Source organism: Pongo abelii, chromosome 10 (genome assembly GCF_028885655.2).
Source record: "Pongo abelii isolate AG06213 chromosome 10, NHGRI_mPonAbe1-v2.0_pri, whole genome shotgun sequence".
NCBI lineage: Eukaryota > Metazoa > Chordata > Mammalia > Primates > Hominidae > Pongo > Pongo abelii.
This window is the reverse complement of record NC_071995.2, coordinates 30,964,663-30,985,412: the sequence shown is the minus strand read 5'-3', so window position 1 is coordinate 30,985,412 and position 20,750 is coordinate 30,964,663. Positions and strand designations below refer to the sequence as shown.

The 20,750-nt window shown below is 39.8% G+C and overlaps 1 protein-coding gene across 5 annotated transcripts in view; it reads left to right on the top strand.

Annotated features, from left to right (window-relative positions):
* Positions 1-20,750, top strand: part of TMTC1 (transmembrane O-mannosyltransferase targeting cadherins 1) — a 285,567-nt gene that overhangs the window by 111,766 nt on the left and 153,051 nt on the right. For 4 of the 5 annotated variants that reach the window (XM_009247587.4, XM_054527036.2, XM_024256982.3 and 1 more), the window contains 2 exons: positions 10,739-10,820; positions 11,637-11,740. The exons of the other annotated variant lie outside the window; for it this stretch is intronic. In XM_009247587.4, coding sequence (XP_009245862.2) covers positions 10,739-10,820; positions 11,637-11,740 — 186 coding nt within the window. The remainder of the gene's footprint in view (positions 1-10,738; positions 10,821-11,636; positions 11,741-20,750) is intronic. 5 annotated transcript variants of the gene reach the window in all.

Sequence of the window (20,750 nt, the reverse complement as noted above, 5' to 3'; positions counted from 1 at the left end):
GTGTGTGCAGAGAGCTGTCATTGCTTAGGAGCAGGCTGTGCCCGCTCTAGTCCCTGTGCAGCTGCCTGGGGAACCTGTCCCCTTGGCCCCTCTTGCCCACCCAGACTCTTTCATCTTCTCTGTCTCTTCAGGCCTAGGTCTTCCCCGCAGCTTCCCTTCCTTTTCCAGCCCATGTTGATTTCTTTCTTTAGTACTTGATCACATGCACCCCTCCTGGGTAGTGCAGCAAGTGTAAAAAGGACCCTATGGTGTAGCATTGAGTGTGAACTCAGGACCAGAATGCATACATTCAAATCCCAGTTCTGCTAATGGCTGGCTTTGTGGTCCTGGGCAAGTTAATTCACTTTTTTATGCCTAAGTTTCTCCATCTATAAAATGAGCATAGCAGTAGCACCTGCTTTATAGTTGTTGTTGTTGTTGTATGCACTTAAAGAATTAACGTGTTTACAACAGTTTCTGCCCCACAGTATGCACTCAGTAAGTTTTTTCTGTAATTTATAAGTTAAATGTGTGCATTTATGCTTTTTCTATATTGCTTCTAAGACTTAACTCAGTGTTCAATATTTTGCTTGTCAAATTGAATATTGCTGTTTCAATAGTTTGACTTTTTTTGTAACGATAAAGTTGTAGTAGACTTTTTGTTGATTTCTTTTATTTATTTATTTGAGATGGAGTCTCACTCTGTCACCCAGGCTGGAGTGCAGTGGTGCAATCTCTGCTTACTGCAACCTCCAGAGGCCTCCCAGGTTCAAGTGATTCTCCTGCCTCAGCCTCCTGAGTAGCTGGGATTACAGGCACATGCCACCACACCCAGCTAATTTTCTTTTGTATTTTTAGTAGAGATGGGGTTTCACCATGCTGATCAGGCTGGTCTTGAACCCCTGACCTCGTGATCCACCCACCTCAGCCTCCCAAAGTGCTGGGATTACAGGTGTAAGCCACCGTGCCTGGCCGACTTTTTGTTAATTTCTTAAATGGATGAGGTATATCTTGGTATCCTGAATTCATATCCTTTTTTTTTTTTTTTTTTTTTTTTTTGAGACAGGGTCTCGTGCTGTGGCCCAGGCTGGAATGCAGTGGCGCGATCTCAGCTAGCTCACTGCAACCTCCACCTCCTGGACTCAAGCAATCCTCCCACCACGGTTTCCTGAGTAGCTGGGACTACAGGCGTGTGCCACCATGCTCGGCTAAGTTTTTTGTATTTTTAATACAGATGAGGTTTTGCAGTGTTACTCAGGCTGGTCTGGAATTCCTAAGCTCAAGCCATCTGCCTGTCTCAGCCTCCCACAGTGCTGGGATTACAGACATGAGCCACCACACCGACCCTGAATTCATGTCCTTTCAAATGTATGTCACTGATGTGTACAAACATCCGTGAGAATAGTATTTGAATTTCAAGCATCCTCCTGGGACAGTAAAGACAGAGACTTTGTTGGAAATGGCGTGAGAGGTAGCAGAGCTTTTGTGATTAAGGGCACAGACTGAACTTATGACACCCCTGTCTTACTACCTGTGGAACCTTGGGACAAGTTATTTGACCATTAATGCCTCAGTTTCCCCACTTGCAACATTAAGATATTAATAGTGGCCATCTGACAGGAATGTACTAAGGATTACAGGCATTAGAACCATGCCTGGGGCACAGTAGGTATTCATTAAATGGTAGCTGCTGCTGTTGTTAACAGGAAATGTATTTCACTAGTTTAACCAGACAGTCCCAGTATCAACTACTCTTTTTCACTAGCTTAATTATACTTGAATTTATCCATCCATGTATCCCAGTAAAAGGTTCAGAAAATATCATTATAGTACTATTGACTGTTTTAATCTTTTTCTTAGTGCAAACATTTACTTGTGCACTTACACAAATGTGTATTGCAAGTAGCAGTGATTTTATTCCATGGATTATTTAGTCTTTGGTTTGCAACAAGCTTGGATGGATGGAAATAACGGAAAAAACAGCAAATGTGTGGTCAGAGAGGAGACAAGTGATGCAGCAAAAAGGCATTGAATTGGCCATCAGGAGACTCAATCCTGGTGCTGGACCCACTGCTCCCTAGGTCTAAATCTGTAAAATAGGGCCAGTTCTCTCTGTTTTGCCCACTTCATAAGTATATCTCAAGGATTAAATGTTAGAATGAATCGAAAAGCTCTTTGACACATAAATGCCATACAAATACATACTATGTATCCTCTTCTAAAGGGAGTTTATTTGGCAAATTAAATATTCTTCTTAGTAGCAAGTTTTTATATATACCAAATTGATGACCAACTAACAAAAGATTAAAGTATAGTAGGAACATACTTAACACCTAAATCATACTGCTAAGTAAACATAACACATGCTTTTCTTGCTTATTCTTATAATAAGGTCTGTCTATCTACCTGAACCAGAACCTCTCATTTGTTTCTACATCTGGTATCTCGGAAATTTCCAAAATAGCTGTGTACTTCCTGGTGTTCACCATTTCCCCTTGAGGCTGCTGGACCTCTTGTTCTTTGTTATGGACTTCAGAGTCGGCACTCTGCCAATGTCATGCAATGCTGACGCTGCACTATTGGAAATCAGATGGGGTTCTCTCTCTGTGTTAAGCCCTTCGCTGACTGTCCATTGCCATCAGAATAAAGTCTAAACTCCACAATGGGCCATGAAGTCCTGGAGTAAAATGGCCCCTGCCTACCACTTTAGTCTCTCTGTTCACCACTGTATCAATATTAGATCTTCCAGCCATATGGACTTCTTTCACTTTCTCCCTCTGAGCTCGCCCTCTCAATCTGAGGCCTCTGTATATATATATATCATATTCTATCTCTTTGCACCTAATTCACTTCTCATCTTCCTCAGGTGTCAGCTACATTGTCACTTGGAGCATCCTCATCTGTCCCACTCCCTGTTTCTGCTGGTTGCTTCTCTCTGTGGGACGGGCTGGTTGGCCATCTCACCACACAGTGACGTCATCCCAGCTCTGCTCATTCTCCTTCTTACCATTTTTTCTCACTTAGAATTTCTGAGTCCACGGTACATGGATGGCACTTGTGTTTCAACCTGCAGCAATCATTACATGAGTTAACCTTTAAAAGGGTGCTTATTAAAAGGACTTTCAAAAATTGTGCACTGTTAACTTCATTCATTTGTATGAAAAGCCTTCATTGTAGAACTCTGTGAACTGAAGAAGATATTGAAATGATCTTTATCACTTTTAATTAATTAGAAGTTGGGGCCAGGCGCAGTGGCTCATGCCTGTAATCCCAGCACTTTGGGAGGCCGAGGCGGGTGGATCACCTGGGGTCAGGAGTTCAAGACCAGCCTGGCCAACATGGCGAAACCCTGTCTCTACTAAAAATACAAAAATTAGCCAGGGATGGTGGCATGTGCCTGTAATCCCAGCTACTACGGGGACTGAGGCAGGAGGATCACTTGAACCTGGGAGTTGGAGGTTGCAGTGAGCTGAGATCGTGCCACTGCACTCCAGCCTGGGTGACAGAGCGGGACTCCATCTCAAAAAAAAAAAAAAAAGATAAGTTGGTATGGTTTGAATGTGGAATCCTCTCCAAAATTTGCATTGAAACTTAATCCCCATTGTGGTAGTATTAAGAGTGAGGCCTTCTGGGAGGTGCATAAATCGATGACCTTGTAAAAGAGGCTTCAGAGAGAGTTTATGTCTCTTGCTTTTCTGCTCTCCTGCCATGTGAGGATGCAGCAAGAAGGCCTTCACCAGGCCTACCAGATGCTGGTGCCTTGATCTTGCAATCTCCAGCCTCCAGGACTAGAAGAAATAAATTTCTGTTCTTTGTAAGTTACTCAGTCTGTGGTATTTTATTACAGCACCATAAATAGACTAAGACAGAAGTCATTGTGTTGTTAACATGCAGAAATGCAGTTTAACAATGATCTGTGTCGGAAACATGCTGAATAAACCAGCTCTATTTTACTTCTATGCTGTACAGAGTAGTGAATGCTTGATTTGGGTTTAGATTTGGGTCTCACCTTTGCCTCTTGCCAGCCATGAGATCCCTGAGTAAGTACCTCCTCCGCCTCATTTGCAAGACAGGGACAAGTAGGGACTCACAGGGCTAGTATGAAATAAAAATGGCAAGGTGCTTAGCACAGTGATTGTTGCCTATTAAATGGATTCAGTACCCTCCATCACTAATGAATTGAAACTTCCCTGGGACTGTTAATGAGAGACAAGGGTGATGTCTGAAATTTTTGCTATTAGTTGTAGAAGAAATAAAAAACTAGGGCCTCTGCCTAAATTAATCATAGAGGGAATAAAAATTAGGTCCTCTAAGTAAATTGATGAGGCTTAAACTCATTGACCTTTGACACTGAAGCATCATGACGTTTTTGCAGGCCAAGTAACATTTCTGGGCATCATTTTTTTCCCTCATCTATAAAACTATGTGAGCTGTTTTGATTCCTTCCACCTCTAACTTTAATTTGCAGAATGGTTAAGAGAACTGAAATTATTTTCTCCTATGCCTTCTCTGTCATCATTTTCACCATTTAATATATGATAACTGAAGTAACTGTTTCCTTGTAAGTAACTTGAATTCAGAGTTTAAAATTTCTGGAAGGAAAATTTATCACAGCCTTAGAATGGGGTATTGAAGGTCAGTCTGAGTTTCTGAGTAGATAGAACTGAAATATGCATCATTGTTTTCTTAGAATAGTTAGCTCCTTTCCTTCAGAATCTTTATTTGAATATCAAAGGAGACATCAAAGGTTGTTCGGCTCCTCCATGGAATGCCTTTGCCTATTAAGGTTTAGACGAGACACTTCATGGGTTCAAGGAAAGTACATTAAAGAGAGAACCCATAAACACTTAAGTTTCCTTTATTGTTAAGTGTCAAAAGACACTTAAAATTCTTTTGTTGTTTTTGTTAAGCTTATGCTTTTTTTCTGATGTGAGCTGTGTCTTTGCTATATTCTGATCAACTGAGAAATCTTTTTTCTTGAGTTTCAAAGAGAAGCAGTAAATCTGAATTTCTATTGGAAAAGCTCTGATTCCAAAACATTTTTTTTGATCTGAATATGTGACCCTTTACTAATTTCCTTTTTGCGTTAAAAGAGCAAAGGAAGTTAAGTCAATTAAGATTGATGTTCTAGAAGAAATTTCATATATCACTGTTTATAATTTGTTGCTATAATGTTAAACAGTTACAATTCATTGTATCTGAGATGTTTGCTACCTGGAACTGACATTTAGGCAAAAATTATCAGCTGTTCGTAGATTCTGAGAAGAGCTGGAAAGACTAATTTCATATCTTCAGTGAAATCATCAGTATTCCGGGTAAGGGAAATGGTACTATTACTATTTCCAGAGGAAAGTGGTTTTTCTCTTCCAACTTGCTGCCACATTCCAAGCTGTGAGCACTTTTATTTTGTACCCTGATCTACCACGAGAGGGTAAGGAAAACACAGAAAAAGAAAAGGGGTAGGCCAGGTGTGGTGGCTCACACCTGTAATCCCAGCACTTTGGGAGGCAGAGGCGGGTGGATCATGAGGTCAGGAGATCGAGAGCATCCTGGCTAACATGGTGAAACCCCATCTCTACTAAAAATACAAAAAAAAAAAAAAAATTAGCCAGGCATGGTGGTAGTCCCAGCTACTCAGGAGGCTGAGGCAGGAGAATGGCATGAACCCAGGAAGCGGAGCTTGCAGTGAGCCAAGATTGTGCCACTGCACTCCAGCCTGGGTGACAGAGCGAGACTCTGTCTCAAAAAAAAAAAAAAAAAAAGAAAAAAAGAAAGAAAAGAAAAGGGGTAGATGTTTACAATTTGATTTGGCTCAGTAAGCATTTATTGATCATCTTGCTATATGTGTTAAAAATATTCAAATGACACTTGTTAAAGCACTGTAAGGAAAACTTTAAGGTGAGGATGGGTTTGTTGCAATTGATACAGAGACCACTGTGGTGGAATTTTGCAGTGGTGGAGAGAGTTGGGGCTTAACTCTGAATATAGCATGGACAAGTGGGAATTTATAGCCAGTGAGCAGGGTGTGGTGGGTTGGGGGGCATCAGTGGATGGAAAATTACTAAGAGAAAACATCATGAATAAGGGAGAATTCTGGCTAAATAGACCTAATAGGATTCTTCCTGAAGATAGGCCAGAGTGATGAGACATCTCCTGGGAGATGGTGGAGGATGAAAAACTTGATCAGATATTGACAGTGATCAGCTCTGATGGTGGGGGTTTCTGGCTAAACTGATTTAGCGGGATTCTCGCTAAGACTGGATTTTACAAGAAAGTACACAGATGGGCCTAGGAGAAGGTTGAGGAACCTGACTAGATTTTGGTCAAACAAAGAATCTTTGTCATATGATCAATTATTTATTGACATGATAATTCTGTGTTAACAAAAGTCATTGATTTATAATAAGCATTTATTTAGTTCTTAAGATTATGGGTGGGTACATGATTATGGTTGGCTGGTTGTTTTGATCTCTGCTAATATCTCTCAATAGGATTTGAGGACCAAGTAACTATGGAAGGTAAACTTGACCTTTATTTGAACATGATATACTGGGATGGTGGATGTGAGTAGTCAGAAAATTTGGGTATGTGGGAGCGTAGATTAGGAAATTTACTATGGCTAACCTTAGCCTTTTGCTTTTATTTGGCAAGAATCAGAAGTTGTTACAAATACTGCTTTATAATGCCAATAACCTTGATGCCAATAACCTCAATTAATGTTAAACTGTTTTTTCATATGCAACTGCAAATTTTGAAGGGCCTCCTCCAAGTGAAGGGTCAACTAATATTTGACTTTTCACGAATCCCTTGACATTCCTTTCTTTTTTTTTTTTTTTTTGAAATTGGGTAGTTTCTTCATTTTTCCTTGGTCAGTTTTGGTGTCATCAGTTGGTGAGAACATCCAAGGATCACAATATTTTAGACCTAAAACGGACCCTGAGACCATTTGGTCTAACATTCATTAATAAAGGAAGGAAGCGAAGCTCAGGTAGATTTATTTTACATCATGTGATAAGTTAGATGGCATCAGAGGAATAGAACCCTGGACCCTTAGTTCTCATTCTGTTGGTTTCATCAGTGGTCTGGTTTTGTTGTGCTGGCTTTGCAAGGAAAAGAATGGAGAACTTGACTGGAATTAGAAAAAAATAGTAATAGCATTTACATAGTAAATTGTATTTGAAGACAATTTTAGGTACTTTATCTTATAGTTGCAATGAATAGCTGAGAGAATCTGATGTCATAGTTAAGTATTATTTCCAGTTTTAGGGCCTCCTCCTTTAGAAGAAAGAAATTATAATGTTCTTCCTCATGGAATTATTGTAAGTGGTGAATAAGTTACTAAAATCACTTAGATTAGTGTCTGGCACATATTAGTTGTTGCTATTTTTATTATCGCTGTTAATAGTATTGTTATTGAGTGTTGTTATTTGGTTCTACTTCACAGATCATGTGTATTGGACTGATGGGGAAAGTTTGTTTATTTTTGGTGTGGGTGGGGGAAGATGAAAAGATGCAGAGAATTTAGCCCTTAGAGTGCACCCTGTCTGAGCTTAGGGATCTCAGCCTCTGACCTAGTGTTTACCAAAAAAGAGGGCCATGTTATTTTGGCTTACTTTCTCATTTACTATTGGTCAACAACTAGAAATAGAAATCTTGAAGAGGTCATCTTTTTTTTTCGTCCACTGCTCTCTTTACCAATTTAGGCTTTCATTACATTGGGATGCTACATTTTAACAATAAATTATTTGGTGCCTTTAGCTTCTTGAGAAATGACTTTCTCAAGAAACCAGTGGACACTTTACAAATATAACTCAGTGAAATGGCCATCATAGCGAGCTTTCAGAGAAACAAAATATGGAGAATTGGCTGGGTGCGGTGGCTCACACCTGTAATCCCAGCACTTTGAGAGGCCAAGGTGGGTGGATCACCTAAGGCCAGGAGTTCAAGACTAGCCTGGCCAACATGGCGAAACCCTGTCTCTACTAAAAGTACAAATATTAGCCGGGCATTGTGGCGGGCGCCTGTAATCCTAGCTACTCATGAGGATGAGGCAGGAGAATAGCTTGAACCCGGGAGGCGAAAGTTGCAGTGAGCCAAGATCACGCCACTGCACTCCAGCCTAGGCGAAAAGAGTGAGACTCTGTTTCAAAAAAAAGAAAAGGAGAATTTACCTAAAAATATCCTAAACTTTGTGGTTTGCTGTTCTATAGAAAGGAAAACCACTGCTAATTTTTCCACTTTGTTAAAATAAACAAGCAACAGAGGAAACTTGAGAAAGGACGTTTTCAGAAGCAGATCACCCCAGAAAGTGCCTTTTTATTTAGATGTGTTGCTTCTCCAGCCCTCCCCAGCACCTTTTCCATTTCCACTCTGTCATTCTCTTTGCCTTTCTGCTGCCATTGATACATCCTGAAAAGGAACAGCAGAAATAACCAGAGTGGTCGTTGTTGAGTTGGCCTGAAAATAATAGTCACAATAGAGGCAGAGCAGAGAGAAGGACGCTTAGCAGGGTTTTACCTTTTAGGCAACGAAGAACCAGTTGACACTGAAGATCAAAGTCAAGGACTTTGCCTCAGAAAAATACACACAAAATCTTGTGTAAATTTCAGGAAGCAGTAGACCCCCTAAAGCCCATTTTGGGACAGTAGCTATCCCTGTGGGTTGTAAGAGCTGACAGTATCCCTGGCGTTCTTTCTTGTCAAGCTCTGTTGGCAGCTAAGGAAGATGAAAGGGATTTAAATGCAGTGCTTGAGGATGGATCCAGTCCAGAGCTTGCTAAAAGCCAACTCTCTTTTGTGTTTTTTGGACTCCTCATTTTCTCCACTCATTAAATACTTGAATGGCCAGATCTGAGCATGTATCACTTCCACAGCTCTTTATGGACCAGGCAGAGGAAAAGAGAGGTGAGAAGGAAGCGTGAGGCTCTCACCTCCTCACAGTGCCATTTGTTACAAAGCAGAGGAGCCACATGTGTTTTGTAAACAATCCTCTTTTTTTTTTTTTTTTTGAGACAGAGTCTCGCTCTGTCGCCCAAGCTGGAGTGTAATGGCACGATCTCGGCTCACTGCAACCTCCGCCTCCTGGGTTCAAACGATTCTTCTGCCTCAGCCTTCTGAGTAGCTAGGACTACAGGTGTCTGCCACCACACCTGGCTAATTTTTGTATTTTTAATAGAGATGGGGTTTCACCATATTTACCAGGCTGGTCTCGAACTCCTGACCTCATGATCCACCTGCCTCCGCCTCCCAAAGTGCTGGGATTACAGGCGTGAGCCACCTCACCTGGCCATTGTAAGCAATCCTCAAGGTGGATAGACATTTCTTTGTGAGATATTAACCCACTCTGGTTTTACAAAAAAATTTCTTACCTTATAGAGCATTCCCTTTGTGTAAAGAGACCTCATGCAGATTTTAATGCAAATTTTGTTGGGGAAAACCCCTTTGAGGAAAAATTGGATTTAAAAAGGAGAAAAAAACAATGAAAAGGGATAAAGGAAATAAGGATGAGGTGGGAAGTGCTTGCTGTTTATGTGATTTGATTTGACTTTTGTTTTCCTCCTCCACTCTGTATTTTCCGTGTAGAATTTTGCATGTAGGTGAAAGTGACTTATGACTTATTTTATATTTTCATTTGGGGCTTGTTAATACCGTCTCCTGATTCCCTTTCATCATCTTTTTCTAAAACCAGCCAACCGCATGTCTTATATGTAGATATCCAGAACTCCCACTTCCTATAAGTGAGTAAGCTGCAGCGGGGCAGGATCCACACAGGTTCCTGCCCCTCTAGAAGCTGACGTTCTTGTAACCTAGTTTGGTTCCAAGAACCAGAGGCAGGTGAGAAAACTATTCACTGGATACCAGTGAGCTCTAATCCTAACCAAGATACTCATAACTTTGTTGCCTTAAAAAAATTATTTAACTGACTGGGTGCAGTGGCTCATGCCTGTAATCTCAGCACTTTGGGAGGCTGAGGTGGGTGGATCACCTGAGGTCAGGAGTTCAAGACCAGCCTGGCCAATATGGCAAAACCCCGTCTGTACTAAAAATACAAAAATTAGCTGGGTGTGGTGGCAAGTGCCTGTAGTCTCAACTACTGGGGAGGCTGAGGCATGAGAATCGCTTGAACCTGGGAGGTGGAGGTTGCAGTGAGCTGAGATCGCACCACTGTACTGCAGCCTGGGCAACAAGAGCAAAACTCCGTCTCAAAAAAAAAAAAAAAAATTACTTAACCTCCTACAACCTTGGCATCTTCTATTTTTAGAGGTAAGAGATTTGTGAGGTATTTTGTGGATGGAAGACATTGGAGCCTTCAAATTATATTAAGTAGGTAAATAAACTCTTATTTTGTTAAAGATTTTGTTATCCCTGTGACCAGTGTAACTGTATTGTTTTCAAAATGACTGGGTTATTTGGGATTCGATGCGATAGTAATATTTATAGCTAACAGAGCTAAGTCCTGTTCTAGATATTATCTCATTTATTCCTCCCAACTTTCCTGTGAGGTAGATACTATTATTATCTCCCTTTTATAAGTGAGTAAAATAGATGTGAAAAGAGGTTCGGAAACTTCCCCGAGGTCTCCCGGGCTCTCAGCAGCAGCAGAACTGGGAACGGAAACCCAGGTGTTCTGGCTCTAGAGGCCCTGCTCTCAGCATTGTTCTCTGCAGCCTTCTTCAGAGCTGCAGCGTCTTCACCTTGAAAGGAGAACATTGTGTCTGGTAGACACACTTATCTAAGATTTTTTTTCTTTCCCGTTTTAGGTATCTGAGAGCAAGCAGCAATAGAAATTTCCTGCTTACCATGAGACCATTTTTAAAAAGGGCCATTTTGGTCCTAAGTTATGTAAGTATATATATATATATATACTTTTGAAATATCTGATAAGGACTGTTTTCACTCTATCTCAGCTCAGAGGTGTAATTCAAATTATTTAATAGAATCAGCAATAGACTCTAACATCATGACATTGGGATCAAACAGTTGGCATGCCGTAATGTTACAAAGCGTCCAAAGGTATATATGAAAGCATTCCAGGGATATGTGGATTTGATGATGGGGACAATGTGAACTGCAGTATTCTATGAGTCCCTTTCAAGATGCTGAGGCTGAGTTGTCTCAAGAGGAGGCAGTGCAATCCTGGCTGTATGAGTTGTCTATTGCCACATAACAAACCACCCCAAGCTTTAGTGGCTTAAATATAACAACCCTATATTTGCCCTACCTGCTTTAGTTTGGGCAGCATTCAGCTTTTCGGTTCTTCTGATCATCATGATTTGGGGCTGAGGTTACTCAATCAAGTTTACTCAGCCATCATCTGAGCCAGGTCATCTCAGTTCTCCTCTACGTGCCATCTCATCCCCGAGGGCCTCTCCCTGTTAGTTCTTTTTCCAGAGAGGTAGTCAAGACTTCCTTGCCACATGGCAGCTGGTTTCTAAAAGAATGAACTAAAAGTTGCTGCACCTCCCAAAGATTAGGTCCAGAACTGACATAAGGTACCTTCTGCATGTTCTGTTGGTCAATACAAGCCAGCCACAAGACTAACTCAGATTTAAGGGAAGGGGCGACTGACTTCATTCCCTGTTAGAGGAACAGAATGCACATGCAAAAAGAGTGGAGATTATTGGTGGCAATCTCACTGAATCTTCTTATTCTCTGAAGGTGCTTGTCATTTTGTACTTCCGTCTGTGGATAATGGGAGGATCTATGCCCCTCTTTTCAGAGCAGGATAATCCAGCTTCATTTTCGCCTTACATTCTTACGAGGTTAGTATAAATAATTTTTTTAAAACTTGGTATTTATTAGATAATTTTGAGTAATCTTAAATTACAGGCTGACTTTGCATATTGAGGATTGTGGCCTATCCTCCATGTGGGGAGAAAAGAAGCTATACATTTGAAATTGTTGTCAATAAATAAAGCTGTTTTGGCAGTATTATTGCTATTGTTTCATTTGGTGTATATTTGTTTATTCAACAAATATTTAACTGGATACTGTCTTAGTTCATTTTCTGTTGCTATAAAACTACCGGAGACTAGGTAATTTATAAAGAAAAGCATTTATTTGGCCTACTATTCTGATGGCTGGAAAGTTAAGATTAGACATCTGGTGAGAGCTCAGGCTGCTTCCATTCATGGCGGAAGATGACGGTGAGCTGACTGTGTGCAGTGATCACATAGAGAAAGAGGAAGCAAGAGAGAGAGTGGAGGTGCCAGGTTCCTTTTTAGCAAATGGCTGCTGTGGGAACCAATAGAGCAAGAACTTACCTCCAAGGAAGGGCATTAATCTGTTCATAAGGGTTCTGCCCTCCTCACCCAAACACCTCCCACTAGGCCTCCACACTACTACACTGGAGATTGCATTTCGATATGAGATTTGGTGGGGACAAACAAACCGTATCCAAACCATAGCAGGCACTTATCAATAATAACTATCTATTGATTGATACATATGGTGAATGTTACAGAACAGTGTGCAGAGAAGTGTGCAGAGGTTGACTGGATATCATAACCATTTGTAAGATAAAATAAGTGGGGTGGTTAGAAGTGACATATAGAAATGAACAACAGTTTTTGCTAAGATACAGCTAATTACGCCATTTGTCCTTAAGAGTTCTGAGGGGTTTGGGTCAAGAAGTAATGCTGATCAGTGGATCTGATTCACTGAATAGGATTTTAAGTCCTTAACTATTTTATTTGCTGTGATGTATAGCTGAGGCTTTCAGATGTAATTATATTTGACAGTTTTAATACCTTCCTTCAGAATATATTGTTGCTATAATGTTTTAAGAATTGGGATGCCTTTCTTTTGGCTGGAACCACCATCTTCTAATAATTTGCTATGATGAGGAACACAAAGAAAAAGAGGGAGAGGCACCCCATAGATGTTCTCTAGGCCTTTTAGAAAACATGGAGTTGTTCCTTTGGCCACATACATGCAGATCTATAAGAAAGGTGATATTGTTGACATCAAGGGAATGGTTCCTGTTCTAAAAGGAAGGCCGCACAAATGTTTCCGTGGCAAAAATGGAAGAGTCTACAATGTTACCCAGCTGCTGTTGGGGTTGGCATTGTTAAAAACAAACAAGTTCAGGGCAAGATTCTTGCTGAGCGATTTAATGTGTGTATTAAGCACTCTAAGAGCGGAGATAGCTTCCTGAAATGCATGAAAGAAAATGATCAGGAGAAGAAGGAAGGCAGAGAAGCACACTTTGTGAATGAGTGGAATGGAACCTGGACTGCTGGAACCTATCCCCTATGAATTTGTGTCATAATAGATGTCAAAAAATAAATAAAAGACCTGTGGACTGTAAAAAATTAAAAATATAAAAAATTAAGATGCACTCTTCTAAAATGTTCATAGTTTTACATACCTTTAATGTTATCTAATATCATTTTAATGATAGCAACCTTCACTTTTTTTTTGTATTTGCAGAGACATGATAAATTTTAAATCTTGATCTATGGGGCATTTATATTTTAGTTTATTCATATCTCTTAGGGACAACAGATTTCGTTAGATTGTTAGATTTCGTTTTTTGTTTTTTGCTTTTGTTTTTGTTTTTTTGACATGGAGTCTCACTCTGTCTCCCAGTCTGGAGTGCAGTGGCGTGATCTTGGCTCACTGCACCCTCCGCCTCACTGGTTCAAGTGATTCTCTTACCTCAGCCTCCCAAGCAGCTGGGACGACAGGCACACGCCACCACGCCCAGCTAATTTTTGTATTTTTAGCAGAGAGGGGTTTTCGTCATGTTGGCCAGGCTGGCCTCAAACTTCTGACCTCAGGTGACCCACCTCCCTCAGCCTCTCCAAGTGCAGGGATTACAGGTGTGAACCACCGTGCCCGGCCTACATTTTGTTTTTATGTCTTCCGGTGATCTTTGCTTTATATCATTAAGTTCTTTTTTGGAATTAATAAATTTCTACTACTTTCTTTGCCTTGTATGCTTTTTTAAGTTATTTCTAGTATTTTCTTCTCTTTTTTGTCTTTATTTCCCATTTAAAAAGGATATCTTCCAATTCGAATATCACATTTTTATAATAAAAACTATGTCATGTTTGTTTTCATTACTTCCAACATGTGTTTGTATCAAACAAACCTTGAATATGCTCTCAGAAATAATGTGATATCCAACTTCTGGTGTTGGCTTGCTCCTTCTCAGCAGTGTAGAACCTGTATAAATTGTTGTTTATATCTTATGTTTTAAAAATTCTTGTTTCATATATCCTTTAATTAAGCTTGACTTCTCTAACCCAGCTTTGTGTTAATGTTGCAATCTACTCACCATTTTTAGTTATCTCTCCCTGGCCTTCAAAATCTCCAGGGCTGCTCATCCAGATATTTTTAGCTGTGCCAGCTCACTAATATATTGTCTTGTGTTCTGTAGCTCCTTAAATAACTACCTTTGTCTTTAAGAGAAAAACCAACTTTGCCATATAATCTTGCATAATGGCTCCATTTCCTTTAGCTTTGGGTTGGTTTCATTCCAAGACTTCTTGTCTCCTGAATTTGAGCATTCATTCTTATCTTTGTAGTTAGACATAGCCTGTTCCCTGAGCTTACCAGTCTCCAAACACTAAGATGTACAGTTAAAAAGAGACAGATGGAGGAGAACAAGAACATACTGCTGTCAACTCACCAACCAATTATTTTATTCCTATCTCATGTCCTAAGTAAACAAGTGCTTGTCCCAAGGTCCTTGGTGTTAGGAAAAGGTGTCATTGAAATCTGACTCACAGCTCTCCTAGCTGTAACATCTTAGGGGCCAAGGGCATTAGGTGGTAGGGTTTTCTTATCCCTGCTGGTAGGAAAAAAAAAATTCTTTGGTGGAACCTGTGGCAAAATTACTACCTTGAGCCAACCATTTGAGAGATTCTGCCTTTCACTTCCAAGGCATATATATATACTTTTCAAAGGGATCTGCTACGTATTTTGTCCAGGACTTTCTGTCTGTGAATCAGTCCATCCAAGCGACTGTAACTCAGGCAGTTCAATTAATAAAAAGTGGTGGAATAGAATATCCTAATATCCATATCTTTATATTCTTCCTTTCCTTTCTTTTGAAAAACATCTTTCTGTTCTTGTGTTTCATATATAAAATATCAGCCTGGCCAACATGGTGAAAACCCGTCTCTACTAAAAATACAAAAATTAACCAGGCATGGTGACAGGCGCCTGTAGTCCCAGCTGCTTGGGAGGCTGAAGCAGGAGAATCGCTTGAACTGGGGAGGCAGAGGTTGCAGTGAGCCGAGATTGCGCCACTCCAGCCTGGGTGACAGAGCGAGACTCTGTCTTAAAAAAAAAAAAAAAAAGTGTGTGTGTGTGTATGTGTGTATACATATATATGTATGTATGTATATGTATATCTCCAGGGAAATTTCACTGACATTTGTTATGAATGGCTTTTCTCATTCCTCTGAGGTGACCACATTAGAATTGACTCTTTTGAGCACCTAGAAAATGGTCTCTAATTCCTTTCCCGAGTAAAGTTCCTACTCAGCTTGCATATTTCTTTGTCCTGTCGTAGGCTGGTGATTCTTAAAGTGGACTATCTTGGTCTGTTTCCTAGTTCTATTGGCTTTTCTTTCCTTCTTAGCAGCTGTGCAGTTTAGCTGTGATTTGGCTGGCTCTGCAGTCTGTTGTGAGTAACCAGGGGCTTGCCATGTGGTTATGACAGTCTGGCTCCTTGATGCTTCATCTCTTTTACTGAATTTAGGAACTTTGCACATCTTTCAGTTGCATTTTTACTTCTGTCTTGCAAGTATTGTTTCTTATTTTAAAGTAGGTATAATAAGTTATTATCAGGTGAAAGTTTTCAGTTTAGCTTTTTTTCCCCCATTTAGTAGCTGTTATGGTTATTAATTACATGTAATTTTTAAAAATCCTAATAACTTTTAAGAGTAGCTTGGTCAAGCCGTCTTTGTTTCAAAGGATTTGACTTGTGAGATTCACTCTTTTACATTATCTATTTATATGTGTTTAACTCAGAGAATACCCTGTCATTTTCAGCTTACACTGAGCTTCAAATTCACTGTAGTATGCTTATGAAAAACCTTTGTTAAGCAAAATTTCTAAGACATGGGAACAAAACAAAAGATGATTATGTGACATTCACAGTAATGTAGAACATTATGTGACAAACTGAGAGGAATGCAACATTGATAGGCTTATTATTTGCTGCTTACTATATTTTACAACTTTTTCGTCTTAGAATTTAATGTACAGAAACATGATAGTTGTGATGATTTCTTTCCTGTCTAGTGGAAAAAATAAAACTTAAAATATTAGTTTTATTGCCTTGCAGTACATTGGAAAAAAAATTGTTACTGATTTGCCAATCTCATTCCTGTTCATTGTTTCATGAAGACTACAAAAATCCCAATTTTTAAAATTCAACTTGTATATGTGTATATAGTTATTTTATAATAGACCACCAGCCACTGGTCTACTTTCTGTCTCTGTAGATTTACCTATTCTGAACATGTATATAGAAATGGAATCATATACATATCTGAACATGTATATAGAAATGGAATCATACAGGCGCGGTGGCTCACACCTGTAATCCCAGCACTTTGGGAGGCCGAGGCGGGCAGATCATGAGGTCAGGAGATGGAGACCATCCTGCCAACATGGTGAAACCCTGTCTCTACTAAAAATACAAAAATACAAAATTAGCTGGGTGTGGTGGCATGAGCCTGTAATCCCAGCCACTCAGGAGGCTGAGGCAGGAGAATCGCTTGAACCTGGGAGGTGGAAGTTGCAATAAGCCGAGATCACGCCACTGCACTCTAGCCAGGTGACAGAGCAAGACTCCATAAAAAAAAAAAAAAAAAAAAAAAAAAAGAATCATATAATAGGTGGTATTTTGTGACTGGCTTCTTTCATTTAGCAGGTTATCAAGGTTCATCCATGTTGTAGCATATGTCAATACTTGATTCCTTTTTATTCCCCAGTAGCATTCCCTTATATGGCTATACCATACATCTTTTTTTTTTTTTTTTTTTTTTCCATAAAAATGGACATTTGGGTTGTTTCCTGTTTTTGGCTATTACGAATAATGGTGCTATGAACATTCATATACAAGTTTTTGTGTAGATGTATGTTTTCATTTCTCTTGAGTATGTACCTAGGAGTGGAACTGCTGGATTATAAATGTTAACTTTATGTTTTACTTTTTGAGGAACTGCCAGAATATTTACCAAAGCAACTGCACCGTTTTACATTCCTACCAGCAGTACGTGAGGATTCCAGATTCTCTCTATTTTCACCAACATTTGTCTTTTTGACAGTGTGTTTTATTATAGCCATACCAATGGGTAGGGAATGGTATGTTATTGTGGTTTTGATTTACCTATATTTCCCTGGTGGCTAATGATGTTGAACATCTCCTTATGTACGTACTGACTCTTTTGCTGTCTTCTTTGGAGCTAAGTTGATGGAGCTCCTTTGTTCACTTTTTAATTGGGTTGTTTGTCTTTTTATTTCCAAGTTGTAACATTTTTCTTAATATATTCTAGATACAAGTCCCTTATCTGATTTATAATTCATAAACACATTTTCTTTCTTTCTGTATATTGTCATTTCACTTACTTGATGATGTCCTTTGAAGCATGTAAGTTTTTTATTTTGATGAAGTCCAGTTTATTTTTGTTGTTTCTAAGATATATATCTTCTATATCTAAGAAGGCTTGGCCTAACTCAAATTCTTTTCTGAACTCTCTTGGTCAAGTATCTTTTTCCCACGTTTACGAGTTATACAAACCTTTAGTTTGTGCTGTGTATTTGTATGAAGATTATGTTTTTAATATTTAAAACAATGTACTTTGATACAGTTGATGTTAACAGCAATTTGGAAGCCATTTAGAATTTGACTTTTTATTCTTGACCATTGGGTATATCAAGACATAGGGTAGATTCCTTACAGAGTTGGATCATCATTATTCCAATGATGGAATTAGAGGTCATCATTATTCAGGATACACTGGTGAGAAGGCCCTTAATCTTTTACCTTTCCTTTTTAACCCACACATTCAGATGTATTAGCTGTCAGTCAGTTCTTTGTGACTGACCAATAACTTTTCCAACCTGTAATTAATTGAGATTGTGTAGATCCATTTAGTGGCATGAAGTTCAATTGTAAATGCTTCTACTTTCCACTTGAGAAGAACAATATAATTAGAAACTAAAGAACAAAGGAGACATTGTATCTTTATCACACAACTTTCTTTTGATAAGCAAGTTCCCCAAGGCCCAATTGTCCATTTAGTTGTCCATGACACACAACTTGTCAGTCATGATTGCTGATGACTGCTTCCTTTCTTTCATTCCTCTCATCCAAGCAGTCCCCTCATCCTGTGACTGCTCTTATTATTCACTGGAATTCATGCAGCTATCTCCATCCCCACTGCCACCATCTTCCTGAAGGCCCTCATGGTCTCTGGCCTGTGTTCCTGAAATAGCTTCCTAATTTGTCTCTGTCCTCACAGTTTACTCTCCTCAGGTCCCCCGTGTCATTTTCAAATGATATTTCTAGCTGGCTTAATATTTACAAGGTCAGTGGTTTCCTACACCCATTAGGATCCATGAAGTGTAAGGGATCTGGCCATTGCCAGATACGTAAATATATAAAATATATATTTTATATATATATTTTATTTATATATATAAAATACATATTTTTATGAGACACAGTTCACAGTTTCACTCTGTCACCCAGGCTGGAGTTCAGTGGCAAGATCTTGGCTCACTGCAACCTCCGTCTTCTGGGTTCAAGCAATTCTCTTGTCTCAGCCTCCCGAGTAGCTGGGATTACAGGCGTATACCACCACGCCCAGCTAATTTTTGTATTTTTAGTAGAAACTGGATTTTACCATGTTGGCCAGGCTGGTCTTGAACTCCTGACCTCAGGTGATCCGCCCTCCTCGGCTTCCCAAAATGCTGGGATTTCAGGTGTGAGCCACTGTGCCCGGCGAAGATATATTTTTCTTCTATCTCATTACACTTTATTGTTATAGACTATTCCACAATTTTTCCTTCCGATTTAAATGTGAATTTCTCAAGGGCAGAAACCATATCTTTCTTTGTGTCGTTGGCAGGTTTTACAGTGCTGAGCACAGGACAGAGCCATGATAATTGTTTACTGTTTGATGGATGAATGCATGATTGACTCTGCTGTCATAGGTCTGCTGCTTCTGTGAAAATCATACTACCTTTACCTTTTTGTTTCTGAAGGCCACTTTGCACTACCACCTCTGGATATATCCTTGTTTTGCTTTTTGTCGTTAAGACATTTTCAACTGCATGTGCTTTTATGCACCCTGGTATAGAGACGGTAACTCTGCTCTGTCATGAGAATGACCCACACAGCGCAGTGATAGGCTTAAAATGCATGCAATTATGGAACCCCAATATCATCTTGGGTCTTCCTCTTTGAGATTTAAAGAAAACTGGCTTCAATTCTTTCCCACGTTCTTGAGTGTTCATTGCCCTCCTCAGGATTGTTATGCTTCCCTAGAACCTTACATTCTCATGGGGCATCTCCCATTCCATTTTCCCTTTCCTGCTAAACTCTACATTGAGTCCCTGTTACACTGCCCATGGCCACTCTCATTTCCTTTTTTTGTGCCAACCAAGTTACCAGAGGGCGTAGACCTTTCACATTCATATCCCCTACAGTACCACTCATATAAGGCATTTGTGTACAAGGGACTTTACAGAAATCTGGAGACAAAAAGCAGAGTTACATCACAGAACCATGCCACAGGTAACTTACATTAATCATCTTGCACAAAATCCTCCAGCATCTCTTCCACTGGGGATTTCTCAATGGCTAATTTTTTTTTTTTTTTTTGGCAAGTTTTTTGCTTCAGTTATTTGCTTAGCCCTACCTCTCTCCTTTTTTGTTCTTCATTTTCTGTTCCTCCTTTGTCCAAATTCCTAATAATTTCTTACATAACCCTAGACTATACAGGCCACCCAAGACTAAATTATCTCCAAAATCTCACACAACTATGCCTCACCTAGGTGAGACAAGGCTATGCTAAGGTAATAGCAAGCTCTGAAATTAAAATGACTGAACATGAAAAGGTTTAATTTTTTGTTCACAGGAGGAGGGCTGTGGGCCCAGTAACTTTCTAGGGATGCTGCCTTCCAGCTGGTGACTCTGGGTTCTGAGCTGCTTGCATTTTATAGTCCTGCCATCTGGCATGGCTAAGTCAGTGTAGCAGAGGGAGAGAAAGTGGGGCCCTAATATACAGCCACAGCATTCTCATGGTAGCTACAAAAAAATTTCCAACCATTCTTTAATATCATGAAGTATTCATTCCACCACACAGCTTATAAGTGTTTCAGCCTCAAGAGACCCACATCACCTCTGCTCAGACCTGGAGGCCAGAAGTAGTCATGTGCCCCCTCCAAATGCAAAGGGGCTGGAAAGTGTAGTCCCCTGTGTGACTCAGAAGAAAATCAAACATACTGAATGAATACATAGTTTTGTGTCTGATACAGCCTACAGTGGTGTTTTCTTTTGAAACAACAACAAGAAATGTTGAAGAAGATCGTTTTCTTTCTGAGGGAAATTCCAGGTCTAGCTTTTTAGATAATATCTTTTTCTCCCCCTCTATTCACATATCAACAAGAGTCTTCAAGCCTGTTTGATGAACCACCAGAACTGAACACCTCGGAATCCTGGGCCCTTGCAGATCTCCATCCATTCCATTTACCTACAACATCTGTTAGCAGGTCTACGTCCCACCTGTTCGTGAAAGCTCAGAT